General features: G+C 36.1%; 1 protein-coding gene across 1 annotated transcript in view; it reads left to right on the top strand.

Moving 5' to 3' along the window:
• The window catches only part of NDUFS4 (NADH:ubiquinone oxidoreductase subunit S4), a 115,955-nt gene that overhangs the window by 49,303 nt on the left and 49,135 nt on the right, over positions 1-17,517 (top strand). The window contains exon 2 of the mRNA XM_006058300.3: positions 11,581-11,659. Coding sequence (XP_006058362.1) covers positions 11,581-11,659 — 79 coding nt within the window. The remainder of the gene's footprint in view (positions 1-11,580; positions 11,660-17,517) is intronic.

Raw genomic sequence — 17,517 nt, 5'->3', positions numbered from 1 at the left:
TTCCCTATCATCACTTTAAATACATCCTGCCACAGCCTCTGGCCTGCAGAGTTTCTGCTGAAAAATCAGCTAATATATTTATGGGAATTCCCTTGTATGTTATTTGTTGCTTTTCTCTTTCTGCTTTTAATATTTTTTCTTTGAATTTAATTTTTTTACTTGGAAAAATATGTGTTGTGCTGTGTTTCTCCTTGGGTTTATCCTGTATGGGACTCTCTGTCCTTCTTGGACTTGGGTGAGCTATTTCCTTTCCTATACTCTTGTTATTCAGTCACTTGTCTGACTCTTTCCAGCTTCATGAACTACAGCACGCCAGGCCTCCTTTCCTTCACCATCTTCCTGAGTTTGCTCAGGCTCATGTCCGTTGAGTAAGTGATGCCATCCAACCATCTCATCCTCTGTCGTCCCCTTCTCCTCCTGCCTTCAATCTTTCCCAGCATCAGGGTCTTTTGCAGTGAGTCAGCTCTTCATATCTGGTGGCCTAAGTATTGGAGCTTCAGCTCCAGTGAATGTTCAGGACTGATTTCCTTTAAGATTGACAGGTTGGATCTCCTTGCAGCCCAAGGGACTCTCAAGAGTCTTCTCCAGCACCACAGTTTGAAAACATCAGTTCTTCGGCGCTCAGCCCTCTTTACTGTCCAACTGTCACTTCCATACATGACTGCTGGTAACATGTTAGGGAAGTTTTCAACTAGAATGTCTTCAAATATTCTCTCAAACCCTTTCTTTTTTCATGGGACCTGTATAGTTTGACTGTTGTTACATTTCAGTCAGTTCAGTTGAGTTGCTCAGTCGTGTCCAACTCTTTGTGACCCCATGGACTGCAGGATGCCAGGCTTTCCTGTCCATCACCAACTCCTGAAGCTTGCTTAAACTCATGTCCATCGAGTCAGTGATGCCGTCCAACCATCTTATTCTCTGTTGTCCCCTTCTCCTCCTACCTTCAGTCTTTCCCAGCATCAGAGTCTTTTCCAATGAGTCAACTCTTCGCATGAGATGGCCAAAGTACTGGAGTTTCAGCTTTAGCATCATTCCTTCCAAAGAACACCCAGGACTGATTTTCTTTAGGATGGACTGGTTGGATGTCCTTACAGTCCAAGGGACTCTCAAGAGTCTTCTCTAAAACCAGTTCAAAAGCATCAATTCTTTGACACTCAGCTTTCTTTATAGTCCAACTTTCACATCCATACATAACTACTGGAAAAACCATAGCTTTGACTAGATGGACCTTTGTTGCAAAGTAATGTCTCTGCTTTTTAATATGCTGTCTAGGTTTGTCAGAGCTTTTCTTCCAAGGAGCAAGCATCTTTTAATTTCATGGCTGCAGTCACTGTCTGCAGTGATTTAGGAGCCCAAGAAAATGAAGTCTGTCACTGTTTCCATTGGTACATTAAACTATCCTCATTTCTTTTTGTTCTTTATTCTGCTCCACAGCAGTTATTTTCACCGTTTTATCTTCTAACTCACTTATCTGTTCTTCTTCCTCAGTTATTCTGTTGTTGATTCCATCTAGTGTGTTTTCCACATCAGTTGTGTTTATCACTGATTGTTTTTTAGTTCTGCTAGGTCTTTGTTAAACATTTCTTATATCTTCTCAGTCTGTGCCTCCATTCTGAGTCTTTGAGTCATCTTTACTGTCATTACTGTGAATTATTTTCAAGTAGATTGCCTGTTTTCTCTTCGTTTATTTGGTCTTGTGGGTTTTTACCTTGCTCCTTCATCTGCAGCATATTTCTCTTTTGTATCATTTTGTATCATTTTGTTTAACTTACTTTGTTTATGATCTCCTTTCTATGGACTGCAGGCTCCTTTCCACTTGCTTCTGTTGTCTGCCCCTTCGTTGGTGAGGCTGGCCCAGGGGATTGTGTAGGCTTCCTGGTGGGAGGGACAGTAATCTACACACTGGTGGGTGATGCTGAGTGTTTACCCTCTTATGGGAAGGACTGTGTCAGGTGCTATGGCTTGAGGTGTCTGTGAGCTTAGTATGCCTATAGGCATCCTCTCTTTTGATGAGAGGGGCTGTGTTACTGTCTTGCTGGTTGTTTGGTATGAGGTGTCCAGCACTTGGGCCTGCAGGCAGTTGGGTGTACCCAGGTCTTAGTGTTGAGATGGTTACCTGCCCTGGGGATATAAGAGGAGAAGCCTTCTGCAGGGACTGTTTCAAGGTGTTTCATGTCCACAAGTTCGGAGGTACAACTGGGAGGAACAGCCAATCATTCAGGTGAGAAGTTTCTTCAGACGTGATCTGGGGGCTTTGGTCCAGTCCACACCATAGCAGGTCTTTGAAGGCTCGAGTGGAGAATCTGACAGAAATGTGCGCTTTGTGACAGAAGCTGTTGTTTAAGTTCATGTTGCTGTGGGAATAGCCTGTGGCCCAAACCCAGAATATAGAACAGAGCCCCAGTGGAAATGCCTGAGGCTTCTATTCATTGTTCTCTTCTATAGTTTCTTATAGTGGAAACTTAGGTGGTTGAATTGTTCTTTTTTTCTAATATATACATTCAGTGTTATAAATTTCTAAACGCTGCATTTGGTGTATCCCACAAAATTTTGAAAGGTATTTTCATTTTGTTCAAAATACTTTAAAATTTCTCTTGAGAATTCCTCTTTTGACCCATAAGTTATATAGAAGTATGTTGTTTAGTCTCCAAATACAATTACCTCTTGAGTATCATGGAGGTTAGGGGTGCTTCTCTGTGAATTTGAAAATTCATGTATAATTTTGACTCCCTCCAAACTTGATATCTTACAAATAGCATACTGTTGGCCAAAAGCCTTACTGATAACATGAATAGTTGATTAAGTTATTTTGTATGTTGTATATATTATATACTATATTCTTACAATAAAGTAAGCTAGAGAAAGAAAGTAAGCTAAAGAAAGCTATGAGGAAATGATAAGGAAGAGAAAATGCATTTATAGTACATGTATGTACTTTAAAAAAATCTATGTGTAAGTGGACCTGTACAGCTCAAATGCGTGTTGTTAGAGGGTCAGCTGTAATTAGGGATTTTCTAGTTTTCTGTTACTGATTTCTAGTTTAATTCCATTGTTGACTGAGCGTATACATGGTGTGTGTTTTATTTTTTTAAAATTTGTTAATGTGTATTATGGCCAAGAATGTGGTCTGTCTTTGTGACTGTTTTATGTCTATTCCATGTATATATATTAATGTATATTCTGTTGTTGGATGAAGCATTCCATAAATGTCCATTAAATTCAGTTGATTGAATGGGCTTTTCAGTTCAACTGTATCCTTACTGATATTCTGCCTAGTGTCTGTGTCAAATTACTATTAAAAGAGTATTGAAGTCTCCAGCTATACTAATGGATTTCTTTGTTTCTCCTCAAAGTTCTTTTAGTTTTTTCCTCACATATTTTGACATGCTCTAAAGGTGGCATATACACCTTTAGAACTGTTAATGTTTTCTTGGAGAATTGACTCCTTTATGATGATGTAATGCCCTTCTTTATTTGTGATAATGTTCTTTTTGCTGAAATTTGCTTGGAGATTAATATAGCTACAGAAGTAAGATTTGATTTCTGTAAGCATGGTGTGTCTTTCTGCATCTCTTTTCTTTTTTGTTGTTGTTCATCTCTTTTAATGTCTTTGTCTGTATTTAAAATGGGGTTCTTTCAGGAAACATCACTGGGTCCTGGCTTTTTGTTTTCATTACTTGACACATTTTCTCTTCCCGTTGGTGTAGTCTATTCTCATTTAACACATTGGCTGGGGCATTACTGCAGAAACTAATGCCTGTGGCTGGTGATTTATTATGTAAGTGAATATTGAAACATCTCTGGTTAGTAATGTTGGGGTAACAAAAGACGTATTAATATGTCTCTGGTCAATAAGTTGTTAAGGTGATTAGCAACATAGTTGGCATTAATGTCTACTCTGTTCATACCCTATGCTTTATTCCTCCAATTTAGGAGGTGATTTTTTTCTTGATTCCTGAGTCCTTTATATATTCTAGGTATTAGTCTTTTATCTACTCTGTGTACCGTACTTATTATCTCTGATTTTTCCTTTAATTTAGTCTGCAGTACCTTCTATTGTTCAGAAGTTATTTTGCTTTGTAGATATTCTACAGTTCATGGATAGCCTTTTTAAAAATTAATTATTTACTTTTGTCTGTGCCGGGTCTTTGCTGCGCACGGGCTTTCTTTAGTTGGGGCAGACGAGGTCTGCTCTTCATTGTGGTGCGCGGTCTCATTGCAGTGGCCTCTCTTATTGTGGAACGCAGGCTCTAGGTGTGTGGGCTCAGCAGGTGCAGTTCATAGGCTCTAGGGCACAGGCTTAGTAATTGTGCACAAGCTTAGTTGCTCTGTGGCATGTGGGATCTTCCTGGACCAGGGATCGAATCCATGTCTTTTGCATTGGCAGGTGGATTCTTAACCACTGGACCACCAAGAAAGTCCAGTGGATATTGTATTTTGATTTTTAAAATTCTTACATTTTATCCCAGTAATTTATACAAGCAATACAGTGTGTATATATATTACTCTATCTGGAATTCCTTGGTATATGATGTAACTATTTTATAAGAGGATTTAAATATTTTTCTTCTATGGAGGGATAGCTAGTTGTCTCAGTATCATTTACTGAATATTCTAGCTTTTCACCACAGATTTGAAATTGCACTTTTATTATATAATAAATTTACAGATCTAAGTAATTTGTTTCTGTACTTTGAACTGTTTATTTGATCTATATGTGTGTGCCTGTGCTAACACCATGATATTTTAATTGCTAGAGCATATTAATTGGTAAGGCAAATCCTGCCTTATACAGGCATACCTTATTTTATTGTGCTTCACAGATACAGTAATTGAAGGTTTGTGGAAACCCTGCATTGATCAAGTCTGTCAGCACCATTTCCCAACAGCATTTGGTCACTTGTGTCTGTCACATTTTGGGAATTCTCACTTTATTTCAAACTCTTTCATTATTATTACCACCTTTTTTTAAAACAGTGATCACTGATCCTTGATTTACTATTTCAGAAAGATTGTGACTTGTTGAAGTCTCAGTTGATGCTTTGCATTTTTTAGCAATAAAGTATTTTAAAATTAAAGAACATTTTTTTTAAAGATACAATGCTGTTGCACACTTAATAGATTATAGTATAGTATAAATATAACTATTATATGCTTCAGCAAACCAAAACATTCGTGACTTTCTTTATTGCTGTATTTCCTTTATTGCAGTAGTTTGAAAGTGAACCTGCAACATCTCTGAAATATGCCTCTGATTGTTTTTCAAAATTTTCTTGGCTGTTTTTGTGAATTACTTTTCCCTCATGAGAATCATCTAACTTTATAAAAATTCTGTTAGAGGTTTCATAATTATTATGTTTAATTTGTAGATTAATAACTGACACCTTTATGGTAAACTAGCTTCCATTATTTACAAGACGTGCCAAAAGTACAGCAACTCAATTCCTTTCTTTAAGGCATTCCAAACCAGTAAAGTTATTGCTTAATAACCAGTACAGCTCAATGATTTGGCCTTCATAAATATGAACATTTCATATATTTGTTGTGTTTTGTAATATTATTAACTGTCATCACCACAACATCTATATTTCTTATTCCCTTTGTTAAACTCAAACGTATTTATTTTGATATCCTGTTGGTATAAACTTAAGCATATTTCTTTCTCCTTTATGATTTCCATTATGCTCTTCAGGTTCTTTGTTACTACCCTCCAAAATTACCCTTGCCCACATTCTCCTCCTTATACTCTTCAGTTCCATTCCAAAGTTTGGTATGTGAGCATAATTACTCTTATCCCTCTTACACAGATCTTTCCTTAGTCCGTTGGATGACTCAAAGAATTAGTTTAAGGTTTTAGCTTGGGTTGTACCCCCTGGCACAACAGCTGTTAGTTCCTGCTACAAGTTCTACGTGGCTCAGAAAAGCATAAGATATCTACTAGCAGGATATTATAACTTTTACTTGATCAGTTGAACATTTTAAGATAATATTAATTGCTTAGGTGAAGATTAGACATTATTGGAATAAATTTAAACTAGAATTAAATACTTTATTTGTGCATATATTATAAATTATATTCTCTGTTGTTTCCACTGAATTTAACCAAGTCTTTTGTAGATCTTTGTCTTTCCTTTTACTCTGCATATTTTCCCAGAATATTAAATGATCTCTTGACCGCTGGTGTTTATTTTTCCAGTTAATAATTAGGTCTTTCTTGCTTCTGTCAGGTGAGTGCAGTATGATGAAGACAGTTTAAATTTTCTCTATAAGCTTGCTTAGGTGCTCAGTCATGTCTGACTCTACGACCCTTTGTTGCCCACCAGGCTCCTCTGTCCTTGGGATTTTTCAGGCAAAAAGATTGCCTTTTAAAACAAACTAGAACTATGATCTGTTCCACTTAATAGAATAACATGGACTCATCATTAGGAAAAAAAATAGAACAACCAGTCTTCATGTTACAGATATACAAAAATGAAATTGAGATGCAGAGGGGTTAAATGATTTGTTCATAGACACAACAATAAGTAGGAAAATCAGAGTTAGAAATAATATCTTTTAATATCCATTTCCAGGATACCTCACTTTCTTTCAGGAAATTTATACAAAAAACTAGAATTAATTGTCTGTACACTCTAATAATTGATAACATCACAGCTCTCACGATTTATCCTTTGAGCTCAGAATTTAGATTGACACTTAATAAACTTGGAAATGTAAACAGGTCAGTTAACAAAAGGCTTCCCTGGTGGCTCAGAGGATAAAGCGTCTGCCTGCAATGCAGGAGACCCGGGTTCTATCCCTGGGTCAGGAAGATCCCCTGGAGAAGGAAATGGCAACCCACTCCAGTATTCTTGCCTGGAGAATCTCATGGACAGAGGAGCCTGGCGGGCTGCAGTCCACGGGGTTGCAAAGAATCGGACATGACTGAGCAACTTCACACACACACAGTTAACAAAAGAAATGGGTAGATAACAAGGCAAGTTCATGGAGCAAATTAAATTTCTAAGTTTCTCAAAAATAAGTACAATAGCAAAATAAAATTCCCATTTATTTACTAATCATTGCATAATAGTTATTTCTACATGTATACTTAGCTTCCTAGTGTTATGATACATGGTCAACTAAAATATGATTATTAATATTTGACAGTTTTTGCTTTTGCTAATAATGCTGCTATGAATATTTATGTACAAGTATCTATTTGAGTCTTTGTTTTCAGTTATTTTGTGGATGTACCCATAAGTGGAATTGATGGACCATATATTAATTCTGAGTTTAATTTTTTTAGAACCTGCCATGCTGTTTTCCACAGCAACTGCATTTTACATTCTTACTAGTAGTGCACAAGGGTTCTTATTTCTCCATATTCTACCACTACTTATTATTTTTTTGTAACTATCCTCAGGAGTATGAGGGCTTCCCTGGTGACTCTAGGTTCGATCCTTGGGTTGGGAAGATCCTCTGGAGAAGGGAATGGCAACCCACTCTGGTATTCTTGTCTTGTAAATTCAGTGGACATTGAAACCTGGCAGGCTACAGTCCATGGGGTTGCAAAGAATCACTTGCCACTGAGCGACTAATACTTTGAGTATTGGTTATGACCTGATAGAGTGCCTGAAGAAACCATGGATGGAGGTTCATAATATTGTACAGGAAGTGGTGATCAAAACCATTTCCAAGAAAAAGAAATGCAAAAAGGTGAAATGGTTGTCTGAGGAGGTCTTAAAAATAGCTGAGAAAAGAAGAGAAGCAAAATGCAAAGGAGAAAAGGAAGGTATACCCATTTGAAGGCAGAGTTCCAAAGAATATCAAGTAGAGATAAGAAAGCCTTCTTAAGTGAACAGTGCAAAGAAATAGAGAAAGCAATAGAATGGGAAAGACAAGAGATCTCTTCAAGAAAATTAGAGCTACCAAGGAACCATTTCATGCAAAGATGGGCACAATAAAGGACAGAAACTGTATAGACCTAACAGAAGCAGAGGATATTAAGAAGAGGTGGCAAGAACACACAGAAAAACTATATAAAAAAGATTTTAATGACTTTGGATAACTACGATGGTGTGATCACTCACCTAGAGCCAGACACCCTGGAGTGTGAAGTCAAGTGGGCCTTAGGAAGCATCATTACAAAGAAAGCTAGTGGAGGTGATGGAATTCCAGCTGAGCTGTTTTAAATCCTGAAAGTTGATGCTGTTAAAGTGATGCATTCAGTATGCCAGCAAATTTGGAAAACTCAGCAGTGGCCACAGGACTGGAAAAGGTCAGTTTTCATTCCAATCCCAAAGAAAGGCAATGCCAAAGAATATTCAAACTAGTGCACAAGTGCACTCACACCCTAGCTAGCAAAGTAATGCTCAAAATTCTCCAAGCTAGGCTTCAACAGTACATGAACCATGAACTTCCAGATGTTCAAGCTGGATTTAGAAAAGGCAGAGGAACCAGAGATCAAATTTCCAACATCTGTTGGATCATAGAAAAAGCAAGAAAGTTCCAGAAAAACATCTACTTCTGCTTCATTGATTATGCTAAAGCCGTTGATTGTGTGGATCACAACAAACTGTGGAAAATTCTTAAAGAGATAGAATACCAGACCACCTTACCTGCCTCCTGAGAAACCTGTTATGCAGATCAAGAAGCAACAGTTAGAACTGGACATGAAACAGCAAACTGGTTCAAAATTGGGAAAGTGAAGTGACTCAGTTGTTTCCAACTCTTTGCAACCCCATGGACTGTATCTTGCCAGGCCCCTCCATCCATGGGATTTTCCAGGCAAGAATACTGGAGTGGGTTGCCATGTACTTCTCCAGAGAATCTTCCTGACCCAGGGATTGAACCTGGGTCTCCCACGCCACAGGCAGATTCTTTGTTGTCTGAGCCACCAGGGAAGCCCTATACATCAAAGCTGTATATTGTCACCCAGCTTATTTAATTTGTATGCAGAGTACATCATGTGAAATGCTGAGCTGGATGAAGCACAATCTGGGATCCAGATTGCCAGGAGAAATATCAATAACCTCAGATATGCAGATAACACCACCCTGATGGCAGAAAGTGAAGAGGAACTAAGGAGGTTCTTGATGAAGGTGAAAGAGGAGAGTGGAAAAAGCTAGCTTAAAACTCAACATTCAAAAAAACAAAGATTTTGGCATCCAGTCCTACCACTTCATGGCAAATAGATGGGAAACAATGGAAATAGTGACAGACTTTGTTTTCTTGGGCTTCAAAATCACTGCACACGATGACTATAGCCATGAAATTAAAAGATGCTTGCCCCTTGAAAGAAAAACTATGACAAAACCTAGATAGTGTATTAAAAAGCAGAGACATCACTTTGCCAAGAAAATTCTGTCTAGTCAAAGCTATAGTTTTTCCAGTAGTCATGTAGAGGTGTGAGAGTTGGATCATAAGGAAGGCTGAGTGTTAAAAGAATTGATGCTTTCAAACTGTGGTGTTGGAGAAAACTCTTGAGAGTCCCTTGGACTGCAAGGAGATCCAACCAGTCAGTCCTAAAGAAAATCCACTCTGAATATTCATTGGAAGGACTGATGCTGAAGCTGAAGCCCCAATATTTTGGCCACCTGGCACAAAGTTTCAACTCACTGGAAAAGGCACTGATGCTGGGAACGATTGAAAGCAGGAGAAGGGGTCAACAGAAGATGAGTTGGTTGGTTGGCATCACCAATTCAATGGACATGAATTTGAGCAAATCCGGGAGATAGTGAAGGACAGGGAAGCCTTGCATGCTGCAGTCCATAGGGTCGCAGAGTCAGACACGACTTAGCAACTAAACAACAAATCCTTAAAGTATATATACTTTAGAAGTTTTTAAAAATTTATTTTGTGTTTTGACTGATTTACAATAAGATTTTATCATACGATTTAAAATTCTTTAAATCAGTCAAATCTACTGCACAGTTTAAAATTGCACAGCTCATGGATTATAGTTTTAATCTATCTAATTTGCACTATTTTGGTCTAATACTTCTGTTCATTAGAGGAACTATGTACTTTCATTTCCTTGTAATATAGCTACATTTTCTAATACTTCTAATATTTCAGGTTTTCCTGAGTACCCTTTTCATTGCCTCTTTTTTTTTTTCTTGCAGTATATGGATTTAGTTAAAAGTATTCAAAATGTGGTTATTGATCTTAGTGATTGCCAGAGTAAATAGATTTCAAAGGTGCTTAATTATACTTTGTTAGTATATTCTTTTTTGTGGATATATTTCTGAGCAGGGTATTTACAGTGGTAATGAATGGTATTAATTTGGGAAAATAATGAACCCTCTTTAGAAAATATGTTCATGAAATAAAACCCTTTGTATTATGAGTCATCTTTATGTTGTTAGTAAGTAGATTTTTTTTTTTTAATAAAACCATGTAGCTATTGAAAATTAAACATTGGTGTGAAGTTTTGTATCAATTATTGGTGGTTATATTATATCTTAAAACAGTTGGATATGACTTAGTGGCTGAACAGCAACATCAAAATTATGATGGTGATTATATTGCGTTAAGTGAAAGAATTGAATTTGAATACTGTATATTCAGCTGGTTTGAGTCAATTGTATATATTAACTTACTTTCAAAAAAGAAATCTACATAGGATGGCTTAATATTTTGCAAAATTTAAAAAAGCTAAATTGTCACGTTGATGGCTATTACATTCATTGGTATAAACTACAGTGTGTACATGAAATTTAAAAATCTGTTAGTACTAGTAGTGTTAGTCGCTCAGTCATGTCCAACTCTGATTGCATGGACTGTAGCCCGCCAGGCTCCTCTGTCCATAGAATTTTCCAGGCAAGAATACTAGAGTGGGCTGCTATTTCCTCCTCCAGAGGATCTTCCCAACCCATGGATGGAACACACATTTCTTACATCTCCTGCATTGGTAGACAGGTTCTTTACCACTAGCGCCAGGCTTCTTTGGGTTGAGGGTGAGACCATACTAATGTAAAAGAGTTAGATTCTGTCCTGATTTTATTGCTGACTTAATGTTTCTATTTAAACTATTCAGACTTTCTTCAATTCTGTGAATGGGATCCAGGATTAAAACAATAATATTAAATGATCATACAAATCATTCCTATTTAAACTACTTTTGATTTGAAATTAGAGCAGAGAAACTTCTTGTTAATCCTGTGTTAATTGCACACCCTTTTCTTTACTCCACTAAGAATTTGATTGAGATATTTGTTTCTTTCTGATGGCATCCTTTAGGAATTGGCCTTCCAGAAGGGTTGATATAGCTCTGCATTTTTCCTCTTCATAATGACAAACTAGCCAGTGTACATTTATAGAGAGCAGAACAGTTCTTGTTACTGGGGTCCTTCTATGACTGAGAGCCTATAGACTGCCATAAAGTACAGCCTTTTGTGAACTGTCTAGTGAGACTCTGCCAGAATCTCAGCAGACAGAGCTAATTGTGGAGAAAAAGGATTTTTTGTGCCCTCTTTCTTTCTGTTCTTTTTGTTTTATAAGACTGATAGTGTTAAAGTAGCTGGTTTATGTAAGATTTGTCTGCCTCTCTTTTCTCATTGCACGGATCATTTTTTAACTTAAAGTCTCGCACTGCAGGTCGTTGAGCACTTCCACATGGAGGCTGGCACAGGACCAAACTCGAGACACGCAACTCATAACAGTTGATGAAAAATTGGTAAGAATTTTCTACTATACACTGCTAGGATTCTGCCTTCAGGGTTATTTTTGTACAACAGATTTTTCAGTATGGTGGTCAGGGTTCTTCTAGGATAGTGATTTCTTGACTGTATATAAATTTTAAGAAGAAATAATCATTACAAAAAGATAATTTGTGTTAAGCATTTTACACAAATATTAAGTCATACACAAACATATAATTAAAATTACAGAAGGCTTCCATTTTTGTGATGTTTATAAGTAAACACCAGAATTTTTTTTTTTTGGTTTTGTGATGAATATATTATTTGTGATTTTCTGAGTTAAATTGTAAGACACACTAGTACCATCTAAAATTAAGTATATTGGGTTTTTCTGGAACCAATGATTATTACTGTTACTGTGCATATATATGTGTGTATACACACATACACATCTATTTCTGCCTTATGTATGAGTGATTACAACTATCAGCAAATGAATAATGTTCTTCTGTTGATCAGTAGCAGATTGAATTTTGGTACTCACACAAAATTTTTCTGTATGTGGTGTTACTTTAGATGCAACTTGTTATTATGTTTATATCGTACAACAGTATACATTTTGTAAAAAGTTTCTAAGACTTCTAGTAAAAACATGAAATTGTATAGATATACTTTTCATTCTATATTTGGTTTACAGTGATCAGATATATGGGTATGTTTCTTAGCTACTCTCCTTCTGATTGTACATTCTTTTGCCACTCCATTGAACCTGTAAACATAATTTAAATAATAGGTCACATTTAAGTTTCTATTTGCACCTTTAAGATATAAACAGATAAAAAATAAATAGAGAAGTAAATGGACAATTTGGAAGTCTGCTTATGCTTAAGACTGGTTGGTTTTGTCTTTAAATTCTCTCTTAGATCTGTGTACTGACCTTGCCATCATCCTAGTTAAGGCTGGCTTGCTGTGGTGTTTCTTAATTGATCTCCATAGATACTTTAATCTTCTTCTAATTCATTTTCCACAGGATGACCAGAATAGTCTTTTTAAAATGCTGGTTGTATCATCCTCTTGTCTAAAATCCTTTGGTATTTCTTACTGACCTGAGAGTAAACACTAAAATCCTATCATGGCCTTTGAAGTCTTTCATGATTTAACTCCTACATTTCTAAGTTTATCTTGTATCTCTGTCTTTTATATAACTGTGCTTCAGCCTCACCAAGCCTGGCCCTTGCTGTTCTTTACTGCTTTAGGGCATTCAGATTTCAGTTAATTATGCCTAGCTGCTTTTTACCAATTCACTAGCTCTTCATTCAAGTACCATCTACCTATTCATCAAATGTTAATCAAATATCACTTGCTGGGAATTCTCTGATGGTCCAGTAGTAAAGACTTCAAGCTTCCACTGCAGGGGAGCCCCGGGTTCCATCCACAGTTTGGAGAACTAAGATCTTGCACACTGTGAGGCGTAGCAAAAAAACAAACAAAAACTCCCTAAATATCATTTACTTAGTCAAGTATAAAAGCAATGAGGCAGATATGTGTGTGAGAGGAAGAGGATTTACACATGCCACATGTTCATAAATTAATGAGGATACTATTATTTTACTTTTTCCAATGACTATCTCTTTTAAGCCCCAAGAGGTTACTCTCTCATTCCAGTATTATGAGGTTTACTGTCTACAGTAAAGTTTCAAATTTTAGAGTTTGTCAGTAGCATTTCTTACTAGTTCACAGAATGAGTACGTCTGACAGCAATCTATTGTTCTAAAAAGGTGCTGTGAATCATATCAGAGATATACAAACTGCTCTGAGTTTTGTGTTTTTAATGATATTCCCTAAAGTCAGTTGTATACTTTTTAATGAGTTTTGTTCTTCTTTTTAGATTTTCCCCAGCTTTGTTACGTTTTTCTTAAAGTATAGTGGTCAATATATCAGTATGATATTCCAGTTGAAATCAGTTGAAGTCTTATGTATAATTATTCATAGTTCTTGAATTGATGCTTAATATGGAAAACTAAAACCCATGGGTAATTTTCAAACCAAAGTTTTACCCATTCATTTAGCTTTATATTAAAATGGAAGTATTAAATGATCAAATAGGTAATGTAATGCCAATAGGGGTTTTATGTCTTCTTGTTCCTACACACTGTTGAGTGGCAGACATGATAAGTAGCAAAATGATAAGACCAGGGGCTGAAGAGTACATCCAGAAATACTGAGCAATTGAAGTTGATTATGTTTGCATTTTGAACAAAAATGATTCTAAAAATATATATCATTAATGATAAAAAATATTTCAAAATGTGAAGTAAATCCTCATGAGTATCTTAAAAGATGTAGAAACAGCATTTTAATGTCACTGTTACATAAGGTAAACCCATTTATTAACTTAATATACCATTTTCATTACTCAACACTAGACTACTATTGTATTTGTATCTGAAATTAGAAGCTAGAATCTTAATTGGAAGGTAAGGGAAATAGCCATTATTATGATTTCTGTTGAATATTGTTACATAATGTATTTTTAAAATTAATATAGGTGATGCTGTCTAAAGCCCAGTGATTAAGCATACAAACCAAACTTAGTTGGGGATCAATTTCAGTGGTTATTCTAGTTTTAGAAAATGGATCTTAGGAATTTAAAACCAAAGGATAACTTCAGATGTTACCTAGTTTTGTTACTGCATCAGGTTTTTTTTTCATCTAAAAAATTATTTAACCTCTTATTCAACAGAAATTTTATGTGAGAATTCAATTAATAATAAACGATGAAAGCTGAACTGTTGGAGGGTGAGGATTAAGTGCATGAGGGAAGAAGACCTGTAAGTCTTTCCTTAAGACATCCCCCTCTGGGGACTTCATAGAGGGAGTGTTGGAAAGGTAATTTGGACAGAACAGCTGATTCTCATTTCTTTTGATGCTGCTCTTTATGTTACTGATCAGTCATAATTATTAGAAGGCTTTTTCTTATTGAGAAAAATAGTCTTTAAATCAAGATAGAATAATTGTATATTAAAATGCAGGGGGGAAAAAAAACCATTCATTAACTCAAAGCCCTAGGCGTAAACTCATAGTCCAAAATGTAAAACCGAAAATTGTTAAACTTTTAGAACAAAATGTAGGAGAAAATCTTGGTAAGTTTGGATTGGATAAATATTTTTTAGCTATAACACTGGAGCATAGTTCATTTTTTTTAAAAAATTATAGTTAGACTTCCTCACAAATAAAATTTTCAAAGAAATTTGAAAGACATTGTTAAAGGAATGGAAATACAAGCCATAGTTTGGGAGAAAATATTTACAAAACACGTTTCTGATAAAGGAATTGTATCCAGAAAATAAAAACCACTTTAAATAATAAGATATTAACTCAAAAACAAGCAGGCAGTACCCAGAAGATATTCAGATGGGATATAAACACATGAAAAGATGCTTAACATCATTACTGATTATGGAATTGCATATTAAAACTAGAGTGAGATACCACTAGACACGTATTTGAATGGCTTAAAAAAACTGACCATACCAGGGCTTCCCTGGTGGTACAGTGGATAAGAATCCGCTTGCCAGTGCCGGGGATATGGGTTTGATCCCTGGTTTGGGAAGATTGCACATGTCCTGGAGCAACTAAGCTGGTGCACCACTACTGAGCCCGATGTTCTAGGGCCCGTACACTGCAGCTCCTGAAGCCCATGTGCCTAGAAGCTGTGCTTTGTAACTAGAGAAAGCCCATGCATTGCAAGAAGACCTGGCACAACCAAAAATAAATAAGTTACTAAAAAAAAAAACTAACCATACCAAATGCTAGTGGGGATACAGAGCTACTACAACTCTTACAGGAGGAATCCAGAATGGTACAACTATTAGCTGTTTTGGAAAATAGTGTGGCAGTTTCTTATAAAGTTAAACATGTTTTTACCTTATAATCCTGTAGTCTCACTTCTAAATATTTACCCAAGTGAAATGAAATCTATGTTTATACAAAATCCTGCATGTAAATGTTTTTAATAGCTTTATTAATAATTCTAAAAACTGGAAACAACCTGTCAGTCGATTTATACACACTGATTAGGAACCATCGTGGATGAACCTCAAGTGCTTTATGCTGATAAGCCAGACCCAAAGACTTTGTACATCCTGTGTGATTTCATTTATTTGACATTTGACATTTTAGAATAGGCAAAACTCTCAGGACAGAAAAACTGATCAGTGGTTTTCAGGTTTGGATGTAGGAGGAGCAGTTAACTATAAAGGGCCTTAGAAAATTTTAGGGGGTGATCCAACTGTTCTGTAGTTTGACTCTGGTGTTCATTTTTTGGGGTCAGAACCAAGGTTGGATTTTACTGTTCATAAGTTATTAATCAATTTTTTTTTAACAGAAAAGATTATTTCCAAATTTGGTGCTAAGATACTTTTTTTTAAAAATAATTTTATTTTTTTGGCTGTGCTGTGTCCTTGCTGCTGCACAGGTTTCTCTCTCATTGCAGCAAGCGGGGGCTACTCTAGCTCCCTAGGGCACCTGGGCTTCAGTAATGTTGATGTTCCTGGTTCCTGTGCTCTAGAGCGCAGCTTCAGTAGTTGTGGTCCACAGGCTTAGTTGCTCTGAGGCATGTGGGGTCCTCTGGGACCAGGCATCAAACTAGTGTCTCCTGCATTGGTAGGCGGTTTTTACCGCTGAGCCACTGAGGAAGCCCCAAGCTACTTCTTTATAAATAATATCCAGTGGTTCAAGAGCTGGCCTAATAGTATACAGGGCTTGCCATTTTCTACATGATCACCTTCTGTATATTTGAATACAGTTCTTTGGTCCTAAATCAATGGTTCTCAAAGAATACTGGGCTGGGGCTGAGGGAGCACAACTTTTATAGAAGGCCTACAAAGTCAAACTATTTTCATAATTATACAGAGACTTAATTTGCCCTTTCACTGTGTTGACATCGACACTTGTTATAAAAACAACTGTGGCAAAACTGTTAGCACCTTAGCCTAAATCAAGGCAATGGCCCTGTGTATCCTGTCTTTGTACCCTTCACTTCCTTGCATTTGAGGCTTTAAAAAAAAAGGAAAAAAGCTAGTTTCACTTAACTTTGATAAAGCAGTGAAAATTATTAATTTAAAAAAAAATCTCAATTGTGCATATACTTTTTTAAATATTCTATGTAGCAGAACAGAAGTATGCATAAAACTCTTCTGCATACAGAAGGACAGTTGTCTCAAGGAAAAGCACTTGTATGACTGAGTTGCTGTTGCAAACTGAATCTAGTCCTTTTTTCATGGAAGAACTTTTATGTGAAAAAACAGACAACATGCAAATTATGATTGTTACTCAGTTTTTGGTACATTACTAGCCAAGCCATTTTTTCAAAAATAAATTTGTCATTTCCAGGAACTGTTTTCCGTGATAAACTTTTAAGCTTTCAATTGAAATTGAGAATTTTTGTAGAACTTAACTTTGTCACTGATCTGAATGAGCTTGACAGCTTCCCCGTACTTAAAGACTATTCTAATGGGATTGGTAGTGAAATTAATGAATGTGACTTTTAAAATATTATGTAATGAAATATTTTAACATTTGGAAGATCTTCATACTTGTGTGAACCACTGTTTTCCGTATGACTTAACATATGTTATAAAATCATGAATGGATATCAATTAAAGTGCAAGAGCAACCAATAGATTTAATGTGAGATGAGAATATTAAGTTATTGCTCTCTTTTCTGATTACATATCTGTGTAATCAATTCTCTTCACATATTGCAAGCAAAACAACTTGGCCAGTTTGAATGTAAGAACAGAAGTTAGAATTCAGCTGTCTCTATTAAACTAGACATTAGAGATTTTCAAAAGTGCTACTCTTCTCAAGTTTTTAGTTTTTGAAAATGTAT

Source organism: Bubalus bubalis, chromosome 19 (genome assembly GCF_019923935.1).
Source record: "Bubalus bubalis isolate 160015118507 breed Murrah chromosome 19, NDDB_SH_1, whole genome shotgun sequence".
NCBI classification, from domain to species: Eukaryota; Metazoa; Chordata; class Mammalia; order Artiodactyla; family Bovidae; genus Bubalus; species Bubalus bubalis.
The sequence above is the reverse complement of the archived record's forward strand: the minus strand, read 5'-3'. Positions and strand labels throughout refer to the sequence as shown.